Genomic DNA, 23,905 nt, shown 5'->3' on the forward strand with positions numbered 1-23,905 from the left:
TTGTAAGGAGCCATTGAAGCATTGTCCTTGTTTTCATGAAGCCTGCATATGGGTGGGAGAAGACAGAAACAAAAAGTTTTTAAACACATTAAGGTAAACATTCTCAATTCAATCGGGATAATAAGAATTTTAAAGTGGCATGATAGGCTAGAGGGCAGAAGAAAAATACATTTTAGGTAAGGGGATCAGTGGGTTTTCCCTGGAGAGTAATGTTTGAGTTGTAAAGCTGAGATGACAAGCAGAATCAGCCAAGGACATTGGGGGCGGAAGAGCAGAGTAATGGCAGAGGGATGGAGTGTTTGCACGCCCGTGTACATGCATGCATGGGTGTGGTTCAACCTGGTCAGAATGTGAGGACATCATATTGGCCTGTTGAGGACTTTGATTTTTTTTCTAAGAGTTGGAGATAGCCTTTGCAAAGGGAAGATGTGATCAGATTTTCTTTCAGGAATATCATTTTGACTTCTATGTGAAAAAAATTTACTCTAAAAGACACAGGTGTAAGTAGAGGACACAGAAGTTTTGCTGGGGTCCAGAAGTAGTCATGCAATGCAAGTATTTGATGCCATCGGGAGGAGAGGTTAGGTGTGTTCAGGCTGTCTTCCATGGGCAGAAAGAATGAGGCAGAAGCAACTTTGAAGAATTAGCTCCCAGACCTGTGGACAGAACGTTTTGTTCAGTGATGTGGGAGAGAGGACAAGGAGGAGATTAATCGGCTTGAGGCTGGAGGATCAAATGACCCTGTTAAAAATCACCTGTGCATGCTTGTGATCCACTGTGACCATCAGGCTCTCTGTTGAGTACAGTCCTATGATGCGATGCTGACAATCAGTTGGCTGTAGGATCTGTGTAGAATGTGAGAATGTAAGAGCATGAAACAAGCAAGTGTTAGAACCTGAAGTGTTAGCAGGATGAACACCGTCTACAATGCTGGCATCCCCTTGGGGAGTGTTGGTTCTGGCTTCTGGCTGCTATGCCTGGAAAGGATGCAGAAGATGGCCCAAGTCCTTGGACCTCAGAGGCGAGAGAGTCCCGCTGGTTTCAGACTTGTCCAGCCCCAGTCCTTTTTTTTTGGACATTTTGTGAATCCCACTGTGTCTGTCTATTGCTCTGTCCTTGATGTTTATCCAGGTCTGTTCAGACTGTAGGTGTAAAGTTGTGAAGTCGGAATCATTCAAGGGAAAATGGAACCAGGTCATTAATATGCCCATCACTTCAAATACCAGGTGTTGTGATGAAAATCAATGATACTCCTTTTTGCAGTTATAAAAGATTCCCTGTGTTATTATTTACTGGATTCTTTGCATGATGCACTGTATCTCAAATCAGTCAAGAGAACAGCCTCATTTTTCCTGTGTAATTGAGTCTTGGTACACTATGACTACCAGTTCCAACCTCCCACCCCAAACCTAGCTCCTGGTGACCACTGTTCTCCACTCTGTTTCTTCAAGTTCTGTAGTTTTGATCTCACAGAAAGTCTAGATTTCATTTTTCATAAGCAAGAACACTCAATATTTGTGTTCTTAAATTTTATCCATGCAATAATTGATGAAGTTTTCATCTTTATCCAGGCCACATGATAGTCTGTTGTGTGTGAATATTTCACATTTTCTTTATTCATTTGTGATGGATACCTAGGTTGATTGCGCACTGGCTCTTGGAGTGGTGCCGTAGGAACCTGGGCACGCAAACGTACCTCTGGCGCTCTGATCTCGGTGGTCAGGGTAAATACCCGCTAGTGGGTTTACTAGATAACATGCTCTTTTCTATAATATTCTCTCTGACAGGCGTGACCTAATATTTCATTGTGTTCTTTTTTTAAAAGAGCTGTTTTATTTTTAATAGTAAAGTCAAATATCAGAGATGAGGACAGACAGATGAAAATCCTCTGTCCACTGATTCACTCCACAAGCAGCCGCAACGGCTGGAGCTGAGCCGATCTGAAGCCAGGAGCCTCTTCCAGGTCTCCCACATGGGTACAGGGTCCCAAGGCTTTGAGCCATCCTCGACTGCTTTCCCAGGCTACAAGCAGGGAGCTGGATGGGAAGCGAGGCCCAAATGGGATCCTGGCGCCTGCAAGGCGAAGACTTTAGCTACTAGGCTACTGCACCAGGTCCTCATTGTGGTTTTAAATGTACATTTCCCTATTGATTTGCACATTTTTCAAATACTTGTTGATCATTTGCATATCCAATTTTGAGAAATAAGAATATGGGCTTTTTAAAAAAACTGGATTTCAAGATTTCTAGCATTGGAATATGATGCTAATTAACTACTCAGCCCAATCATAAGAATGGTTTCTTACAGCTTTTAATAACATTTGTGTCTTTGGAAATTTAGCTGCTATCTAAAATATTAATGTATTTTTGTTTTCTCAGAGATTCATTGGAGACAAAAATGATTAAGTGTTGCTGCTTCTAGTTATAAAATACTTACATTATGTTCACTGACATGCCATTTTCCTTAACATTATTAGCATAACAAAATAGAAAATGTTTCTAATGGTGTATTTCTCCATACAGCCACTAAGATTTACATAACTAATCCTTATTATCTCGGTGATTATGGATATGTAGACATTCTAGAAGAGAATGTAGCAAGCAGGAAGGCTTATTAAGGCACGAGCGTGGAGGCACCATTTGAAAGAAAAATACAGATGCTCCATTTTTAAGTTCCTTTTGGTGTGTCTGGGGACTTTTGGCTTGTCCTTGAATTTCAAAGAAAATGTTGACCCTTACAGTGAAATTGATTGGCCTTTTACCAGAAGCTGAGACAAAAGGGGAACCAGTGCAGAGCTTGTTTGTGTAGAGTCTGGGTTCCCTGATATCCTTGCATAAGCTGGACCTCAGCTCTTTTTCACATCCATAGGAACATCCTGTCAAAAATGTAAAGCAGCTTTGTAAAAAGCTTTGTCCCATTTTTTAGATCCATAAACTGTAATTGTTATCTGAATATTGAGTCATAATCTCTGATTTGCCCATGGACCATGAGATGTTGCATGCAGAATACTTGAAATCTTAATTTTTTTGTTTGTTCTGTGTTACAGATTTTATGCTGAGTGTTGAATTATGTTTCTAAAATCTTACTTAGAATTGGGGTCTTTGCAGATGTCATCAATTAATGATGAAGTCATATTAAATTTAGGCTGAGTAGCAACTAAATACTTGGTGCCCTAGTAAGAAGACAGAAATTTAAAGAGAAGCACATATGAAAGTACAAACATACAGGCGTAATGGCATGTGGAGATGGAGGTACAGGTCAGAGTAATGCACCTGCCCTGTGGATGGCCTTGATTGCTGGAAGCCACCAGAATCTGCCAGGAGAGAGGCATGCAGACACACAAGCACACTTGTCATATCTTACTGAAGAAGTCATGTCATTGGAGCTTCCAGTCCCCTGAGTCCTGTGCTGTTGGAAAAGATGGGTCCCAGCGTGTCTTTCAGCTCTTGCCTCTGCTTGTATGATTCTGGGCCTGCCTTTCACACTTAGAGCTGAAAAACTCCCATGTTCACTGAGACTCTTCTCAAGGAATGTGCCTTGCTACGTGAAAGCCAGGGGGCCTTTTCTCCCCCAGAATGAAGGTGGACTTCTATATGAGGAAGTGGTGACTGCTGTCTCCTTTCTCCTTGCATCACAAGTTTTCTTTGTATTGGGCCTTGTCAAAAGTGATCTTCTTTGGAAGCATCTATGTTGCCGGTAGTACATGCACAAGGCACAGCAAACATTTAGCGAAGGATACGTCTTGTCGGTCCATGAACTGAGTTAAAAATCAGCTGATGGGATTTGCACGGGGCTGAGCTGTTACCCTCTCATGGGAGTAGCTGCCTCAGAGATCATGTGGAGCATCCCAAACATCGTCATCTCTTCATTCTGCTGGTTAGGTTTGGCTTCAGGTTCCATCTCAATCTTGAAAATCTTTTTGTTGTGGACACAGCAGCTCCTGGAGGTAGAAAGACCAGGAAGTGCTGCTGTGCACACTGTGTTCCCTGACAGCTGGAGCCTGTCCAGTTCATGGATCACTGTTGCTGCCACAGGCTCCTGCAAGCTCTGTCCATTTGAGTTTTTGAATGTATATGGACCACATAGATAAATAACAATTCTAAAACTATATGCATCTAGCTGACAGGGAGGCCAGGGAGACCAAGGAGGAGGTGGAATGGCCCGAGACATTTGTTCAGCAAGTGGACACACAGTGAAGTGCATTTGGCTCAGCCCATGTTGGGATGCAGGAGAGTTTTCCATGTGGATGGCTTCATCATGGACATCCACCCTGTGTCAGGTGCCATGTCCGGTCGTGAATGCTTGCCTACAAGTGAGTCAGTTCCTGCCCTCAGGAAGTCTTTAGGCTCATGATGCATGGGGAAGAATGTTTACAAATAAGAGAGAAGTACGCAAGCCGTGAATCAGTAAAGCCAGGGAGAGGGCTGGGTCATGGAAGGAAAGTATTTTCCATTTTATATGTGGTGGTCAGGGTGAGCGAGAGGAAGCTTTCATTCAAGGGAGCAATGTATTAAACTGGGGTTTTAAAATTCAGGAATTTGGCTGTAATGTGTTGGCTGTTAAGAGAAAAGAGAGTGTTGCAGTCAGGGCTCAGAGGAAATGCACACAGCTCTTAGGTAATGGGAATTTGTGAAGCCATGAGTGACATTGATAAGGAAATGTTACAGTGATTTGTGGTGCACCTGTCCTATGGAACATTTTTGCAACTAATGAAAATAAATTATTCATTCACATCAATTGACTTGAGAGGTGATCATGATGTATCACTAAGTGAAAAAGTGAAAGTGCAGAGTATTTTATATTTAAAAAAAATCCAATTTCTGTAAGCATAGCACCATGTGTGTTTGTGTCTGTAATGTTGGTATCAGTGGGGTTCTCCTGAACTGTGCTTAGGAACCCTGGAACTTCACACCAGTTTACTGACTACTCACATGACCAGTGGGACAGCTGAGGCTCTGCTGCTCACCCTGGGACCCAGGCCGCATGTTGCACTGTGCTTCGGTGCTGGACAGAGGAAGAGGGCATGGCAAAGTGTTGCTAAGTTTTAGACTTCCTACCCACTTGTCAAAGCAAGTTGTGTGACATGTCTAGCTCAGAAAACCAGGGTGAAGTGCATTGATTCCATGTGCACAGAAGGAAGAAAGTTGGAGGAACTTGGCACAGTGTCCTCATGGCCTCACATATGGAGGGAGGAATGGAGTTGGCAAGAATGAGGAAGGAGATGCTCCAGCTTCTTTGGTCCAGGTTGGGGAGAAGAAAGAGAGGACATTGTCACAGCATCTGAATGTTGCCCAACAAATGGGAAGGCAGTGAGCCAGCTTCTTAACAGAGGAGATGTGCAGCAACAGGAAGAGAGCAGCCACAGACTGAGTCCCGAAGGAAGAAGATGATGGGCTCTGACTGTGCGTGTGAGTGACGGGGTCATGAAAGGTGACTCCTAACCTGAAACTCCCGTCTTGTTGGAAATGGCACCGTCACAGGCAGAACCATGTTATCTCAAGAGGACAGGCTTAGGGTAATATATGAGTGCCCTCGGCTGGTTTTAAACTTGGAAGTCCTGATGTTCCACTAGATCTGTCAGAAGATATGCAAGAGACATTGGAAGCCATTGTGTTGGAGTGAGGCCACTGTGAATCCTACCTCGGCCTGGCATTTCTGAACATGTCATGGCGATTGGATCAGTGGCTTCTGTCTTCACCATATGTGGAAGGCGATTCCTATGTCCCCATGGGGATGTGCAAACTCGGGGGACTGCATTTGACTCGTGGGAACACTTTTCTAACACATTCTTTAAATGTGCCAAATCTATTTTTGTTTTACATATGGCCCTGTTTAAAATTGCAAGTTTTAAAGCTCGGATCTTTTAGTGGGATGGACTACCCTCAACCATGGGACTTGACACAGCACCCTTCTTCCTTCTGCTCTGCTTGGCGACATTCCCTGGGTACCACTGGCTCTGCTCCTGAAATGCGCTATTAGACCCTCAAACTTGATGTCACTAAGTTTGATTCATTGTTCGTTAAGAACTCCATGTTGCCATCAGAAAAAGGATACCTCACAGGGTCTCTTATATTCGAAGAACTGAGGGTCTGTTCTCTGATGATTGTCAGTCAACTTACCAGAAACTTCTATCACAAAGCCCAAAATATTTGCAAAAGGTAATACTTGGAAATGATGCTACCACATTAAAGAAACTCGAATTAAACTTATTGAAAGATAAGACAGTCTCAGAGAAATGCTGATGTCTTTGCATTATGAAAAAGATGCATCATTTTAAGAAGCGCTCTGATCATCAGTTTGATATCTGGACATATTTAGCAGTCCTAATAGGATGAGGCTTATAAATAAATGTGATGAGTGAAAGTAGCAATTTCCCAATTAAAAATAGTTCCTGTAAATTTGGTGACTGTAGGGATTCCAACGTAAATATCCAATTTTTTTTTAGTAGGTGATGACTTCATATTAGTTGTTTTTTCTAATTCTGAAAGAAGCTGTTCTCCTAGTCGTGTGGTTCTCTAGCAGAACCTCTGAGATGCTAGGAAGGACCTGACCTCTGGCACTGACTCCATGCTCCACTGTTTACGACTGGCTTGGAGTTAGGAGTCTGGGTTCCAACAGCTCACCCTGTGCCTTCTGTCCCTGGCAAGAGGTTGATGAAGGAGGCAGCCTGTCCTCACAGGGCAGGTCACTGGGGCTGCCATGAAAACCCCTGCTAAGAAAACTGGGATTCTGTACTTTGTGTGTGGATCCCATGCTGGGAGGTTTGGTGGCTTTGGTTTCCCTATCTCCTGTGTGGAATGGAAGTAGTGGGCTGGAGGCCCTGCCAGATAGCAATGCTGTGCTGAGACATATCTTCAAAGTCTTTTATTTATTAAAAGGTGTGAGAAAAAAAATATTTACCCAGAAAAAATTTCTATTGCTATGGTAATCTGTTCACCCACACATTTTGGCCCGAGGACACACATAAATATAGAGCGAAGGGGAGGAGACGGGGGCAGGAAGCAGATGGTCTCCACCAACGCGGGCTTCCCTGTGCCCATTCGCAGTGGGTTTCTCCCCGGCTGCCACTTGCAGGCATTATTGGTGATGGTTCAGGATCCACCCCATCTCCTCATGGCAGAGCAGGTGCTGCAGGGAAAGCTGAGCTGTACTGTGAAGTCTAGAATGTGGGGCTGCCTCTCTGCTGTGTACAGACCTTGAGAGCTGGGATCCCCCCACCCCCTGCAGCTTATACATCCCCACTGCTTTGGGCAGTGTGTGTGTGGGTGGGTGCCCCTAAAAGGGCAGGAGGCCTCAAGTCCTTGCTAGTTGCCCTCCCTTTAGCTCCACCTGGACCGGAGTCCTCTGCTTACTTCCTGTTGTGTGCAGGACAGCTGGGCTTTGATGTCTTTCCTGTGACACAGCTACAGGAGTTGCCATGAACATGCCTTTGCCTTGCTTGCTGGCAGGGAGGAGCCGCATGCCACCTTCTCTGGTCTCAGTTCCTGGCCCTCTGCATTAGCCACCTTTTATCCTTTATGATGCTTAGTGTCTCTGTGTTTTTCTATAACAATAACTGACATATTTGGTTACCTGCTAAACCACTTTTTCTCCAATTCCAAACGTGTGTAAGCAGTGTCATGTGGATTCTATCATGTATCACATGTGAGCCATTTGAAGTCAAGAACAGGTTGCTCGCTTCGGCAGCACATACACGAAAATCAAGAACAGGGCAGCACCTAGTTAGCTTCTGTGTTACATAAGTATTTCTGTCTGGTTTGAAAACTGTTTTCATCTGCATGGAATGAAATTTGGTATCTCTTAAATGACTACTCTTCATATCCATTCCCCACCAGTGCCTGCCAACCAACAGTTGACTTCTGTCTCCAGGAATTTGCTTATTGTGTATGTTTTACAGCAATGGAATCCTACAGTGCAGGCTGGTTTCCTCAAGCTCACTTCATTTGGCAAAAATGTCTTTGGAAGCCCATTCAAATTATATTGTGTACCTGTGCCTTATTCCAGTTTTGGCTAATTATTATTCCATGGATAGATATACCATGTGCTGGTTACCATCCATTCCATGACAGATGTTTGGGTTTCTACCTGTGGGCTGCCGCAAAAAGGGTCATTATGAACATGTTGGGGAGGGGGCTTGACTTGTTTGAGCACCAGTTTTCTGTTCTTCAATGAGAATAGAATTCTGGAATAGAAGTTATTCTGTTGTTAACTTTGTGAATAACTGCCAAACTGTCCAACAGTGGCTGAGCCACCTATAACCTGTTCCATTTTTGTAATACTTATCCATGGTGTTTGTATCCTCTCTGTTCCTCCCAGGTCAGCACCTGCTGACCCTTCCTGGCTTCACATATACCTTCAGATATTGTCTTAAACAACCCAGGGGGTGCCCTCAAGAGTAGACCCAAGCCAGGGTGGTTCCAGCTGAGTTTTCCTGGTGTTCAAATTTGTTGGGACCCCATTTTTTCTGTCACATGCATCAGTTGTAATCCTGTAGAGTTGTTTGAAATGCAGTCCTGTTTTCCCAGGATGCCAGTTCTGAAGTGAGCACATCTCAGCTTGGCTTCTGCAGCCTCTGATGGGAAGGAATGAGGGAGCCTTTGGGAGCCAGGATGCTCCATGAGCCCATATTCTTCTCTTGCAGGTGTCTTTCTTCCTCTTCATCATCTTCGTGGTGTACACCATGCTGCCCTTCAACATGCGAGATGCCATCATCGCCAGTGTCCTCACCTCCTCTTCCCATACCATTGTATTGAGTGTCTGCCTGTCTGCAGCTCCAGGGGCCAAGGAACACCTGGTCTGGCAGGTAGGTACCCCTCTGGATCTTTACTGATGACCTTCCTCATCTGTCGGGGTAGCAGGGAGCTGGGAGCTCTCCAGAGTGTATCTGCTGTCTGATACCTGGAACTGCACCCTCCATTCCTTTTTTTTTTTTTTTTTTTTTTTTTGTCCCTGGGTAATACCTCTGGGTGGCCAGTCACACCCACCACCATCAGGGTCAATGTCACTTAGCTGTCACAGTTACTTGAAGAGCCCACCCAACATGGCAGTTCCATGTTGCTTAATGTGCAGCTTAGTGTGTGATTTTGATAGTTAAAAGGTGTTCTTACTATGGAAAAATTTACAGCACGGAATTTGCTTTTCCCCACCTCTCTCTACCTTGACATCCAAAACCTTCTCTTTATAGAGAACAAAATAATTTCTTCTTTTCTTAATCTTCTGGCAGGTCTGGAAACTATTTAAAAACCAGTTCTTTAAAATACTACCACAGCGAATTTTGCCTAGCTAATAAATGGCATTTGGAAAAAGCCATTCTATTTAATTAGTTAAAAGCACTTAAAAAGCTATTTGATTTCCTGTTATGTACATCCATAAACATGAAGGTTAGTGACTTGGAGCTATTTGTAACAATCTTGTTTTTCCTTCTGAAAAATATGTGTGTTGTTGCTCTGTATGTATCAAATGGCAACAAATGCAGTGGAGATGAGAGAGTTCCAGTCAGGAGCAGCCCTGTGTCGGTAGAAATGCAATTTGAGGGAGGATTGCCTGGGCCAGGGCCGAGTCCAGCCACTGGACTTCACTTGGTGTGGTGTTTCATGTGGAACCTGGAGGAAGAACTCGAGCTTCTTACTTGGGTCTGTAATTTGTTTGCTTCCTATTGGATCTGTTTCTCAGGGTTTTTTTTCCCAAAGCTCCCAGCAACATGTTCAGTAGGACCTGTGCTCAGTGAGTCCCCTCGGTCCACACTGTGTGCAAAGGCTGTGGCTTCTGGCCTGGCACATTGTGTTGAGGCTTCCAACTTACTTCTTTACACATCATTAATAAGCATCACTTTGAGGGTGTGGAGTAAAACCATTTTCTCTCTCTTTGTATCCCATTTGATGTGTGCCAGTTAGCTGCACTGTCTGAGGAACAGGGAGAGACCATTTAGTAAAAGAATGCAGATGGAGAGCTTTTGTTTTAAAACATTTAATTGATAATCAGACTATATTTTTAGGGCCATAAATAGCAATGTGCTGGTTTATTATACATATGAATTGTCTAGTGTCAAACTGGTACATCATCACCAACCCCGGCTGCACATTAGATTCCCACCACTTACTTGACTTACCCTTGAAACCTTATGTTCCTGAATCCACATCATCCTATCTCTGGCAACCACTATTCTAAAAAGAGCAAACTGAGCCATGCCAGGAAGAGGTTAGAGGGGCTCCTCCACACAGGAGCTCAGCCTCACAGTTGCTTCTGTTTGTTGCATGTCACTTGCCTTGCCTGGACTCACTGCTGGGACAGTTTGTCTTGCCTCATGAAGTGCACTCTGCTTCCTCCCCTGACTTTGAGTCAATAGGCTCTGTTTCATTGTCAGGTCCAGGTCAAGGGTGGGGATGCTTCTTTCTTTTTTTTTTAACCACTCCTCTCTCTGTTCAGATGGCGGAGTTAGACGGGGCAGATACAGACTTGCCAGCTGCTGATTGACTCCACACATGACCACAGCCACCAGGGCCGAGCCAGGCTGAAGCCAGGAACTTCTGTCAGGTTTCCTGCAGAGGTGCTAGGGGCCCAAGCACTGGTTCCTCCTGCTGCTTTCCCAGGCGCATTAAGAGAGAGCTAGATCAGAACTGGGGGCAGTAGAGACACAGGCCTGTGCTGCGTGTGGTGGCTTAACTGGCTGCTCCACAATGCTGACCCATGTGGGGGTGTTTTTGCAGGAGCAGAGGGCCTAATCTGCCCCGCTGGCTCCTATGCCGGGGTTGACCGTGAGAACATCTATCTTACAGCGCTACAGGCATTCGGTCATCTCACAGTTCACCACTCCTCTGGGATCATCTGGAACACATCCCATGGACATTTTTGTGCCTCTCTTTGTTGCACTGAATTGGGTTTAGAAATTATTTATATTTTCTTGTATCCGTAAAAAAAAAAATCTGACAGAAAAGTACCTAAATATTTTTATTACTCAAATACCACAACCAACAAAGAAACATGCTTCTTATCAGCAGACAACCAGAATAGGATAATTCAGGAACAGCAAAAAGAAAAAAAAAATGTTTGTAGTATTTCACGTGAGGATGACAGAGAAAGAATAGGAGGAAAAAATGAGATCTGTTTCCCATCCCTTTAGAAATAATTTCATGATGATTTCAAATCTGGTAAGGGTGGATATTCCAATAGAAAGGAAATGGGAGACTTTGAAAAGAAAGCAGTAAGAAAGGGGCCAGCGCTGAAATCCATCCCTAAGTGCTTCCAGGTTGAGATGGGAATCTTCATACCTAGTACATATAAGTTAGCATGCGCTAGACTTGATGGTTACTTTTCTGTGGTATAATTGTCTAAAACAACACTGCAGTGGAAAGATACTGTTGGATGTGAAGAAAGCCATTACCCATGCAGGATTGTCCCTGTCTTGCCTTCTAAGCCTGCAGGGGAGGAGTGGGTTCAGCCCGATTCTGCAGGGAGCATTAACTGTGTCCGTGTATTTCTTGACATTGGTGATGCACTGGGCACTTGAAGCATTCATCTGTCAGTCAACACACTGATGACTTGGGAGAAAACCTTCCCCCTTTCCTGGGCTTAGTTACAGAGCTGCTTGTTCTCTGGAGTTCATTTGACCCATGTGTGCCATGGGACATGGTGCCTTCTCAGGCTTTGCTGGATCACTTAGGTGAAAGCACTTTAACTATCAGCTGAAAATTATGAGTGACACTCTTTAACATGTTGCAAGCCTAAGGAGAGATGACTGGGGAATTTCCAAGGTGCTCTTCTTCCTGGGTGATGCTCAGACACCTTCACGTTCCCCCAGGTGCCAAAAGTGCTGAGCTGAGATTCCTACAGGGTGATGAGTTCTCAAATCCCTTAAGTCTTCAGTCTACAGCAGTTCCTTAATCTGTGATGGGTTCTCAGACTTGTACTGCCTTCAAGCTCACAGGTCAGTCCTTTGAGAAGTCTTTTGGCATGAATTCACCTGATGTTTCCTCCCAAAAAGACTCAAGCTCCGCCTCTTTGAGGAGTCACAAAGTGATGGTGGTAGAGGCCATCTTCTCACAGGGCTTTGTTTGGGGCACAGCTTTGATTCTCTTGCTGCTGCTGGTGGTTGTTGGTTTCCTGGCTCTGTCCACCAGTCTTTCCCACTTTGAAATGATTGATTTCATCTTCCTGAAAGAGCTTTGAAACTAGGTACCCATCCTGTTTTACAGGAACCTTTCTGTGTGTGCTGTTATTTTTTAAATCTATATCTACACAGTGCTCCTTTTGTGCTTGGTCTGGGGGGCGGAGGTGGTGGCTATGTTTTACCATCACGGCTTATTGTGATGTATGCCGTGGCTCAGATTCATCCCACGTTACGCCTTCATTCTGGCTCTGTGCCTCCTTCGGCATCTGAGTATGTCCTTGGCGATATTTCAGGCCAACCCAATCCTCCTGAACTCATGCCTAAAATCTGCCACCTCTCCAAGGATTCCTGGTGTCTTGGAGTGAAAAATGATGTTTAGAGGCAAGCTTTAGGCATCAGGCAGTCCCATTGCTGTGGAAGTGTCCCTGAGGTGAGGCCTCTTCACAATTCTAACTACATTGAGTTTTATAGATTCCTAATGGAGATTTATGCATTTCCATGAATATTTCCATTTCCATGCCACCATGGTTTTCATTCAAGTTTTTTCTTTTTGCTCTGTAGATAGCTTCCTTGACCAACAGGGAAGTACTAGCTCCCATCTAGTATTCTGGGTGCCTTTATTTATGCGATAACCCCTGCACCATGACTAGCCCCTCCCTCCCCACCAACAGGTGCTTTCTCTCTGATCTGGTCTGACACCACACCATGCTCTCACCATGAACATGTCCCCCAGGCCCCTGCTTGGACACACCCTCCCCACATGAGGCTGCCTCTGCATGGGTGTCCTTATCTTGTCAGAGCCCTACAATCTATGCTTGGCTTTTTATACTGTGATGCAACTCATTGCCAGCTTTCCACACATATCCCTCCTTAAGTGAATTCAACTCCCTGTGTCGGTGCTGGTGCAGTGAGCTGGTCTACTGGCTTAAGGATGTGACATTATTCAAGAAAATAAGGACAATGAGAGATGAGGGAAAGATGGGACAAGGAAGAAAAAGAGAACTAAGGTGGCATCACTATCATTACAGTATAATTGTTATTTGACAAGGAGGCAGAAAAAGGCAGAATTACCATGCACTGATGAACTTCTCAGATGCCCACATTTGCTGGAAGACTGAGACCAGAAACACAGTGTGGATATCTCAGGTGGGGCAGACACCCAAGCCTGTGAGGCCAGAAACACAGTGTGGGTATCTCAGGTGGGGCAAACACCCAAGCCTGTGAGGCCAGAAACACAGTGTGGGTATCTCAGGTGGGGCAGACACCCAAGCCTGCGAGGCCTCAGCTGCTGCCTCTGGCCGTGTACCTTAGCTGGACTCAGGTAATTAAACTTAGCAGCAGCACCAGGACCTGAAGCTGGACAGTGATGAGGTGCCATGACCCCAGGCCAGATACTGACCTCCGCACAACGAATGCAGCATTTATCCATGGAGAGGAAGGATGCCTTCTCAGTTAACACTCTGTGATGCACTCTGCAGTGATCTTTTCAAATTTTTAAATCATTCTTTTCTCTTTGTTATCCTAATTGGCTTTCAGAGAAACTTTTTTTTCCTGAAAATTTGTGTTTCTGACAGAGCTCTGTGATCCTTTGATAGTGAAGAAAAGACAATATTTAAAGTGAGGAAACTTAAATACAAGCAGGTTTGTAGTGTCCATAGATGGTAGATATTATTTCTGAATGATCAGTGTAAGCACAGAAGTCCCTAGCCACTCATGATTGCCTGCAGGTGTGCAGGTTACTCATCAAGGTAGGACAGCACGTGTGTGCCCAGAACAACAAGTGGCCTTTTGCCTTAAACAGTATGGAGGGCAAAGGGAGACTGGTCAGCATCTGCTCTGACCCTGGCTCTGGGGAGGTTAGCTTCTGAGAACAGAGAGCCCTGTTTCCCAGCCAGGGCCCATACAGCCCGGGCCAGCAACCCAAGTCCAGCCTGACAGTTGTGTTGTGTGGTGCTTTTCCCATCTTAACCATGTGAGAGTACTTTCAAAAGCATAAGAGACTGAGCTAAAAGGTATGTTCATTTTAGCACAAAAATATCAAAATGCACATTATTTGTAAAAACTGCATTATTTCAGAGCCCTTTTGGCTCCAAAGTTAACTCATTTTCTTGAAAACGTCTATATTTATTTTAAAGAGTGATAGAGAAGGAGAGACAGAGATCTTCCATACACTGGTTGACTCTCCAAATGTCTTCAGTGGCTGGGACTGGTCCAAGTTGAAGCCAGAATTCAGGCACTCCATCTGGGTCTCCCACATGGGTCTGTCGCCTGGGTCTCCTACGTGGTTCTCTCACCTGGGTCTCCCATCTAGGTCTCCTATGTGGTTCTCTCACCTGGGTCTCCCGCCTGGTCTCCCACATGGGTCTCCCACCTGGGTCTCCCATCTGGGTCTCCTATGTGGTTCTCTCACCTGGGTCTCCCACATGGGTCTGTCGCCTGGGTCTCCTACGTGGTTCTCCCATCTGGGTCTCCTACATGGTTCTGTCACCTGGGTGCCTCATCTGGGTCTCCCACATGGGTCTCCTACATGGTTCTCTCACCTGTGTCTCCCATATGGGTCTGTCGCCTGGGTCTCCTGCCTGGTCTCCCACATGGGTTTCCCATCTGGGTCTCCTACGTGGTTCTCTCACCTGGGTCTCCCTCCTGGTCTCCCACGTGGGGGACCAGGGCTCAAGCACCTGAGCTCTCTTCTGCTTTTCCTGGAAGCATTAGTGGAAAGCTGGATGAGAAGCAGAAAAGCCAGGACTCAAACTGGCCCTTTGATGAGGTATACCAGTGTTGGAAGTGGCATCTTCACCCTCTGGGCCACAATTCTGGACCCTCAGTTTGTATTTTTAGTTCCATTCATGTTTCTACCAACTTTTGAAGCGCTCCCACCCCAGTGACTTGCCTGCTGTTAATTTTCTTTGTGTTTGTAAGTTTGTTCCACAGTTGGTGGAACACTAATCCAGTCTTCAAAACTTTCTAAATACTTCTATTTGTATATCATTAGTGAAGTTTGGATTTGACACTTATCTTTTATCTCTGTAGTATTCATAATGCATTCTGAAGTTTCTTTTATTTTCCTATTAAGGGATGTATTTGAGTATTGATTTACTTACACAAGCAGATTATGGGAGAATCCATGGTTATTAAGGAAGGTAAGCTAAGGAGAACTTATTGATTTTCCAGAAGGGGACTGTTTGTATATTATAAAAATTTTATAAGAATTTAATGCACTGGAGGTGCTTTAATATTTTTAAGTTGTGATAGAACTGGAGAGATTTTAGTGTGTAATCAATAATAGTGCAGCTTTGTTACATAACTGATTCTTCTTAAGTCTAATTCAGGAAGTGTATATTGGAGTCTGGAATTAAATTGCATTTAGGATCTAATCTGAGAAGCTCAAAGGAAAAACAGCAGGTTACCAGCTGTCCAGCTCTGGCTGTGGAGGAAACTAATTGCTAGAAATTTGGGTCTCTGTTCCTATGGTTTTGTCTTCAAAGGGGCATAGGGCATTCTTGTTTTTCTTCAAGAAAAACATATAAGAGGATCTCTTGTCACTGCTCTTTCTCTAAAGCTATTGATTGAGTATAATCCACAGTCCCTTTTAGCAGGCCCTTGTTTACCTTTCCTGCCAGCGGTATAGTCTGCTAAGAATGAGGGTAAGAGTGGGGAAGAGACAAAAATAGGGCGATGCCTGCTGTGACTAAATCCTGAAGAAATCTCCAGGCATGGCATGTGGCTGCTTTCATTTCTGCTCCCTGGTCCCTCCTGCAGCACAGCCCACACATTCCATACTTGCAATGGCAACTGTGTCCTACCAGGAGAGGTTTGGTCGAGCTGTGAACATCAACAACACTCACCCTTGATCAAGACCAGATCACTTTACAATACTCTAGTAATTTCTAGAACAAAGTAAGAGGTATGGAAACAGAACTCCCAGGTCGTATCTGAAGTGCTGTCTTGCATGGTGGATCGAAATAGCAGATCCCTGCTGGCATTTGTGGAGCTTCTGTGGGGAGGGAGACATTTGGAGGGGAAGTCCAGGGAGATTTGAGCAGAGGAGCATGGCAAGGAGAGGGTCTTTTGGTCGGTGGTAGGTGGTGATCGAGTGTCCCTACCGTCCTGTGTCTATCATCTGCACCCTTTCTCTTCTGTTGGTTCACAGCCGCAGAATCATGGCAAATAGGACACAGACTCATGCGACTCCGGCTCCTGGCACCTCTTGCTAGCATTTCATTTCACCTCTTGGTGGTGATTCTCCACTTCCTTTCACCAGAACGTACATCTCTGGTCTGTGACTTACAGGTTCTGTTTTAGACTGTGCATCCACATGTTTGTTTTCTAGGAACTGTTAGTTTGAGGAAGACACTGATTTCTAAGCACTGTGTTTGTTAAAATCCTGGAAGGCAGTATTCTCACTGAGGAGCCATCCAGGATAGATGCTTTCCTGAACATGGGGTACAGATTGGAGAATCTAAGTGATGTGAGCTGGAAAGGGGCATGTACTTGCAGCCTGGTTGGAACAGAAATGCTGTTGAAGGGGCAACCTAGTGAACTGGTACAGTGGAGAGGTACGCTGCCCATCCGCAGCAGGACGGCTGGCGAGGAGCCTCTGGGCTGGGGCAGCAGGGCTGGTGCAAGGACTTCTGGGGATGGGCATGCGGTCATTGTTCAGAAGCACTAGGTGTTCTGGGTGAGCATTGTGGCACAGAGCTATGCCCCGCTTGGGATACTCTGATTAACACATCAGTGTCTTAGCATCAGGCCCCACCACTGCCTCTTCTTGTGATCCAGCTTGCTGCTCTGTCCTGGCACTTGTTTTCTGTCTTCATCCTGGCCCTGCACCAGGTGTAGTGGCTTTTCAAGGAGGGAAACTGTATGTGTGTGTGTGTCCCTCTCTGTCCTGCTACCTTTCCCAGAAACAAGCTCAGAAAGGTGGAATAAATGCTTCGTAGAGTCATAGTGAATACTCAGAAACATCAGTTGTTCCAGTGGTGTTCCAGCTATTCAGAATGAACAAGCCATTGGTAAAATGACAGGACCAAATTACCATCTATTCATATTAACCCTGAATATAAATGGTAAACCCATCAATCAAATGTGATTAGTGGACTGGATTTTAAAACAAAACCAATCTATCTGTTGCCTACAGGAGAAACATCTCACAAAGACCAGTGGAAATTGTATCTCGTGGATTTTGATGTTTTTGTTTTTATTTCTTCAAAACAATTTTGTTCTCATGCTAAATTCTTTACTGACTCATAGGTCATACAGTAGCATTATTTTCTTCAAGAAGGTTCTTGATTCTCTTTCATTTCTTCAGTGACACGTTACTCATTCAGTAGCTTAATGGCATTGTAAACTTCTATTTTTCTTCCAGTTATTGATTTTGTTTTGTGGCTTTTCATTTAAGGAGATGTATAGTAACTGTGTAATGGAGACTGTCATATCCAGATATAAGGATGCAATGCAGTATGCATCTCTACTTCCAAGTCAAGTATGTAATCCCAATGAAACTGTTAAATATATCTTGACAATAGGATGTTGGACTCTGCCATTGTCCATGCCTACAATGATAGATATATGGCTGTTTACGAAGAACTGTACTATTGTAACAATATAGGGGAACTCAGTGAGAGGAGGGAGGAGCTTTAGGATGGGGGCAAGGGAAATCCCAGCGCCTATTGAACTGTATCATAAAATAATGATTATGAAAATAATCATAAATGAAAATAAAGAAAATACAGCAAACTGAGCAGGCTGGGAGAAGAAGAGGGTGTACTTTCTGCCTGCTTTTGCAAATTGTGGCATGAGAATTATATGTGTCGTTTTCACGTCTTTAAAGAGGTGAGAGATTCTGATGACCTGACTTGGGGATCACCGTTTAGTATCTGTTCCTCAACATCTTGTGATTATATGATGACACGAGACAATGAAGTGAAAACATGGCAGGCATTGTGGCCTTGGCAGAATCTTGGTTTAGATGCCTCTCCCACTGCTGTACAGCTGTGTGCAGATCCTGGAGTAGTCCAACTAGAGCCTGCTCAAAAAGGGTTGGCTGGCCCACTGCTGGATATGTTGTCAGCATCTGACTTCTAGCCCTCAGTCTTTTCTGGGACTTCTTCACTGAGGGTCTGGACTTCTTTAGGTTCATGGAGCAACTGTCTTTGGATACCCTGAAGACACAGATCTATGAATTATCCCCCTCGTAGGAATATGAAAAAGAGGAATAATACAATAGTATACACTTATAGGGTACCTTGCCAGCCAGACATCTTGGATTATTTTGCTTTGACTTTTCCCTGGAAGGTCTTGTTCCTTGGAGAAGCGCTGATCTGTGCCCCAGAGAACCTGGATTTGCCCTTTTCCCCTACTCTGACCAGTCTAAAACCTTGTTCAGATAGGTCTCCCCATTCACAGCCCAGACTTTGTGACTTTGAGGACATAAACCTCTAAGTTCCACCTCCGAACCTCTCCTGCCAACCCTAGCTGACATTCAATATTGGGTTTCAATAATACGTTTTTGTATGGTAAGGTGCTTAAAACAACAGCAGTGTGTAGGTTTTGATATGTGTTTCCTTACAGAAAGCAAAGCCACAGTAGGACAGTCTCATTGCTACATTGCTAATGTCATTTGCCAAGACCTTTATTCCAAAACCAGAATGTCACATGTGGAGGTGTTCTGTGGGCGTAACGTAGGGGAGGCTACCACTCAACATGCTGTGAATTCAGCACCTACAGTTGTCTTGCAGTTGCACTCCTTTCCTCCATGGGAGGTGCTAGATGGCTCTCTGTATTCCTCAAGGCCGTGGTGTCTGAGTTTCTCCTCTCTTGCCTGTTCAGGTATTACTAAGCTTGATGGTACATAGCTTATTAATATACCTACTTGGGAGATATTTATGGAACTATAGAACAACAAAGCAAAACTAGAAGGATCCAGAGTGAAGAAACATATGGAAATGTCAGCCTATTTAAGCAAAACTGTCATCCTTAGTGTAACAAGGAAGACAAATTCTGCCAGATGGTTGTGTATAGGTAAGGAAAATCAATATTTACTCTTGACTGTTTGCCTAACTTGAAAACATGTGATGTGTTCACACTAGAAAAGAGATATATAGATGGATAGATAAACGTGTGTAATACAAATATATGTGTGTAGAAGCGAGGAAGGAAAGAGGGAGACTTTTGGCAAATACTCTCCTTTTTAAACAGAGATTCTCTCATTGTGGGCAGTAAGTTTTTATTTGATCTGTCAGGTTTTCTCGGTAGGTAATCAAATTATTTTAAAGTGGATCTTCACGTTTATAATTTCTAAAACCTCCTGGTCTTTACACTTGCATTTACTGGTACCCCCAAGAAAGTAAAAATCATAACAGAGTTTTGGTAGTAGACACATTTGTCTGTCTTTTTCCTTGGTGATGCAGGATTCTTGCAAGGAATGTTAGAAATTATTTTGACCTTATTTGGGGGCCCATTTAAAATTCCTAATTTTTATAGCATCTACAAAGTAAAAATATCCCATGTCTTTGCAGGCCTTTTGATGATGTGATGTAAACATCACTCTGATGGTCTCCACTGAGCTCAGCACAGTTTGTCTTGAAAACTGGTCAATTTTGTATCTCAGCCTCATTCCCTGTGGTCGTTGCAAAACACAGGGCACCCCGTGATCTTCTGCCCACATGTCTCTCTCTGAATGACACCACCACCTCGATTCCCAGCCTTAAGTCTGAGACCCACCTTGTCTTCTCTGGCACTCCACTCTCTCCTGCTCCCCTTTCTCCTGGACCACATTTTTGTTTACTGTTTATTGCCGTCTCCTGGATCACTTTTCTGATTTCCCTCCTGCTGGCCTTTCCCAACAGGAGGCGTCTAAGGAGCTAGAAGAGCACCAAATCTGAAGGAACGCCACCCAGGCACCTGTTTCAAATCTCACACTGCCTTAATATCTCTTCAGTGTCTCACAATATAGAATAATGCAGTTCTTCGGGGATCCTGCACAAGGCCCTGGCTGCTTTCACAACTGTGCCTCCTTCCCTCCATCCCTTTCTCTCATGTGTGCTGAGCTCTGCCTGTGCTGGGCCATTTGCAGGGACTTGCAGGTCTCTGGTTGGGCTTCACTGACCCTTGTCTTCTCACTGGAGCATCCACCTTTGGTCACCTGCCTAGTGTTGGAGATCTAGCCTTGTTGTCACCAGCAAAGTCCCCAGTGGCCTGGCAGGTCGTGCCAGGAGGTTGTGTTTAAGCTGTCAGCACAGCTACCTGCTCCTCTCACCTGGGTCATCCCAGACTCTCTTCCCTGGCTCCTGGATTCCCTTGAGAGCTGAGCCTTGCCTTTGATGTCTGGTGCACAGCCTCGCCCACTGGACATAGAGAATGCCTCTCTATCTGCAGTGTCTGACATGTGAACCTCAACCTATGCTCTGAGAAAGCGCACTTGGTTTTTGTATGAGAAAAGAAGTCAAATTCTTCTGCGAAAAACTTTTTGCTGATTTTTCAGACCCCAAAGATTCTGCTTTTCAAAGATAGTGTGGTGTGTAATAGAAAGAAACATTATTTTTTAGTTGACAGGACTTGTGCTCAAATATCAGTTCTGCTTGAATTGGTTGTATGAATTTTAGCAAGTGACTTAGCTTCCCTGACCATCTGTCTACTTGCCTAAGAAAGAAGACCAGTAATGGAATTGCACTGCGGATTAGGGATTGGGCACATGTAATTCTAATTGAGGCCTGGGCTTCTGTTCACTGTCCAACGAAATCAAGTCCTACAGCAGGCTGTGACTTCCTAGGTCTTCTCAACCTTCCAGGCTGACTTTCTGCTGCTTTGTGGCAACATACCAATTATCAGGTTTTGTAGTTAGGAAAAAACTTCTACTTGCAGTGTTTAAATACACAGGAGTCACAAGTTTGAGCAGAATATCCCCTGGTGATTTTAGAATGAGGGAGTCTCATAGATGCCTTCACGGAAAGAAGTGTGATGCCTATCAATGAGTTAAATACCCGAAACTGTAGAGAATCATTGTGTGGTATGAAAGGTGAGCAAAAAATGACTAGTTTCCAAAGTCAGATTGATTGAAAAAAAATCTAAATTGTATTCTTTTTTAAAAATAGATAATAATTTTAATGAATCTGTCTTACAAAATTAGATAACTTGTTAAATTGATATTAACTGCAAGTTACCTTAAGACATGTTAACCAATTGTTAAATCCCAGTGCTTTTCTAGAATTTACCAAAATGAATATGCTTTTAAAAGACAAAAAAAAAGAGAGAGAGAGAAACCTTTCAAGCAACCTAGCATTTACTAGGAGACCCTTAAGTAGCACTCACTTCCAGAAATGTGGGTTCAGGACAGTATGCGGAGTGATTGTTCCCTGTTTTCACTACATCATTCACCATAGTCAAGGTGTTTGAATTCTACCACATTCTGAATTTGGAATGAGGAGACCATAAAATGCTGATGATCTGACCAGTTGCTCCACTATGAGACTATCAAGGGGTTTTGGTTAAGACAAGCAGCCCCAGGAAACCTTGTGGGTTTAGAACAGGGAGTCACAGTGTTTCTCTGAGAAGATCCAGAGAGAGAATGAGCCAGTGTTTTGAGCTTTGGGGCCATCTGGACTTGGTGGCTATACAACTTCATGGACAAACACATAAGCAGTGGTGTGGCCATGTTATTACAAGGTGTTATTGATGAGAACCAGCCATGAGCAGTCTTGGCCTATTGCCTCTTCTAAAATAAGCGATGATCTTATTTTCATTCTAATAGTAATAACAATGTATTGTGCATAAAGTGCTTAAATGCCTACTGCTCAAATTCTGTTATTTAAAAAGTTAATTGTATTTTTTCAATAACTTATGACACCCACCTCTCAAAGCAACCCTTTCTCTTGGAAATGCAGCCTTCCCTCCTTACTTACTCTGTGATGTCAGGCCAAGCTCACACCTGTTAGATCACTAATAGTAAGATGTTGGCTTTGTTTAATGCACATCATCTCCCTTGTCCATCTTTTTTCTGTAATGTCCTAGCAGTGTCTTGGCATCTCTGGATAGGTGAGAAGCATAAGCTTTAGATGTCAAGCACACACCCTGATTTTTCAGCTTGCTGAGTTCTGCTACACTTTCCCCCAAAGGGTGTGCAGAAGAACAGAGTAAAACTGTTCCAGGACATGCTTGTTACTGCCTCTTGGAGCCCCTGTGCTGACGGGGGTCTCTGTGTTTCAGAGACAGATGACTGTTGCTGAGGTAAGACTGACCTCTCTCTCAGGGTAGGGCTGAGGGGCACTCAGAGCCTTGGCGAGGAGGAATGGCACTCGGGAATTTTGTTCTGCATTCAAGGCCATTGCAGCAGTCGCTTACTCAGCTCGCCGCTGGTCTTCTCTTTGCTGAGAATGATCCCTGCGTGCTGTGTTTCCCAAACAGTTGCCTGGCTGTAGTCAACCTTCTGAGCCAGTGTGCGCGATGCCAGTGTGGCGTCCCAGAGGCACCAGTTAATGGAGCCTCTTCCATTTGCATCTACTTTCCTTTCTCCTTTCGTGAGGCAACCAAGCAATTCTAAGTAATTTTGGTTTTTGACATAGCTCACTCTCAGGGAATTTTTAAAGACCCTTGAGATATTTTGTTTAGAACATCTTAAAATGTAGCCTTCAGAGTTTTTCATGGTCTGCTCAAAGCTGGCATCTAAAAATAACATGTGAGCTGATTGGCAGAGTAAGGAGTGCCCAGATCAGCAGATGGTGTGAAATGCAAGGCTTGTAAAATGAAAATATATTCACGAAAATACACATCCTTCCCCATTTATTAAAAGGTCTGCTGGGAACACATGTTCCTGGTAGACAACAGTGGGCTGTGGGATCGGGGTGTTGGGGACTAACGTTAGTTGAGCAAGGTGCTGCTGAGCTCCCAGGAGTTCTTAGAGGACAAGCATAGGAGGCAGTGCCATTCTGACTGGCCCTGTGACCCACTTACACCTCAAGGGGAGTCCTGTGGTGTGCCTGATGGGGTTCACCCTGGCTTGTTTTGTCCCACATTCTAAACCAAGTCTTCTTTGGCAGAGGTAAAGAGTGAGCCATCCCATAGCAACTTGCGATGCTACAGCAGTGAACAAAACAGAAAAGAGTGCAAAGAAAATTTCCCCTGTTAGACAATATGACAGATCCCCTAAGACTAAATGTATTATAGATTAAAAGATGCGGACTATTAAAAACACAGAAAAGGACAAATGTGACATCAACATAATTTATGGAAAACAATTCTATAGGTTTTTTTTTTTTTTGTAGGCTGAGTTGTGTGTAAAATTTGTGTAGGCCATGAAAAGGAGAAATTTTCCCAAATGGACCCATGTGACTTTGGTCCACAGAAAACAAAACCAAAGAAATGCCAGAAAGAAAAATGCCAGTGTTTCCAGGTTCTCGCTGTGGAGTGTGGTTCCTCCCTGGCTCGTTGTCTGCTAATTGGTGAATGTTGCCTATCTTGTGGTTTCCCAAGCATTCACACACCCCAGCTCACAATCAACCCACAATGTATGCAGCAGGACATCAAGCCCTCATCTCCCAGTGGAACCTGGCACAAGTGGCTCTGAGCTGCCCAGCTTCAGGATTCATGCCCCAGCAGGCTGGTTGTAGAGCTCACATTGCAAGCCAAGATGGACCCCAGCTTTCCCACAACTCATTTGACCAAAGGGCTATTTGGATAACTTCCATGGCTTTACTGCTTTACTGACACAGTGTCCTAGTTACTAAAATCAAGTCCCTGAAGCAGATGAACATTCAGCAAAGAAGTTTCTTTGGCCCATGGTTCTGGAGGTACAGGTTGCAGGTG

At 44.3% G+C, this 23,905-nt stretch overlaps 1 protein-coding gene across 1 annotated transcript in view; it reads left to right on the plus strand.

The window, feature by feature from the left end:
* The window catches only part of ADCY2 (adenylate cyclase 2), a 273,347-nt gene that overhangs the window by 86,963 nt on the left and 162,479 nt on the right, over positions 1-23,905 (plus strand). Inside the window, exon 3 of the mRNA XM_040977391.1 lies at positions 8,642-8,803. Coding sequence (XP_040833325.1) covers positions 8,642-8,803 — 162 coding nt within the window. The remainder of the gene's footprint in view (positions 1-8,641; positions 8,804-23,905) is intronic.

The sequence above is a fragment of the Ochotona curzoniae genome, unplaced genomic scaffold (genome assembly GCF_017591425.1).
Source record: "Ochotona curzoniae isolate NIBS_2020 unplaced genomic scaffold, NIBS_Ocur_1.0 contig_2754, whole genome shotgun sequence".
Taxonomy (NCBI): Eukaryota; Metazoa; Chordata; class Mammalia; order Lagomorpha; family Ochotonidae; genus Ochotona; species Ochotona curzoniae.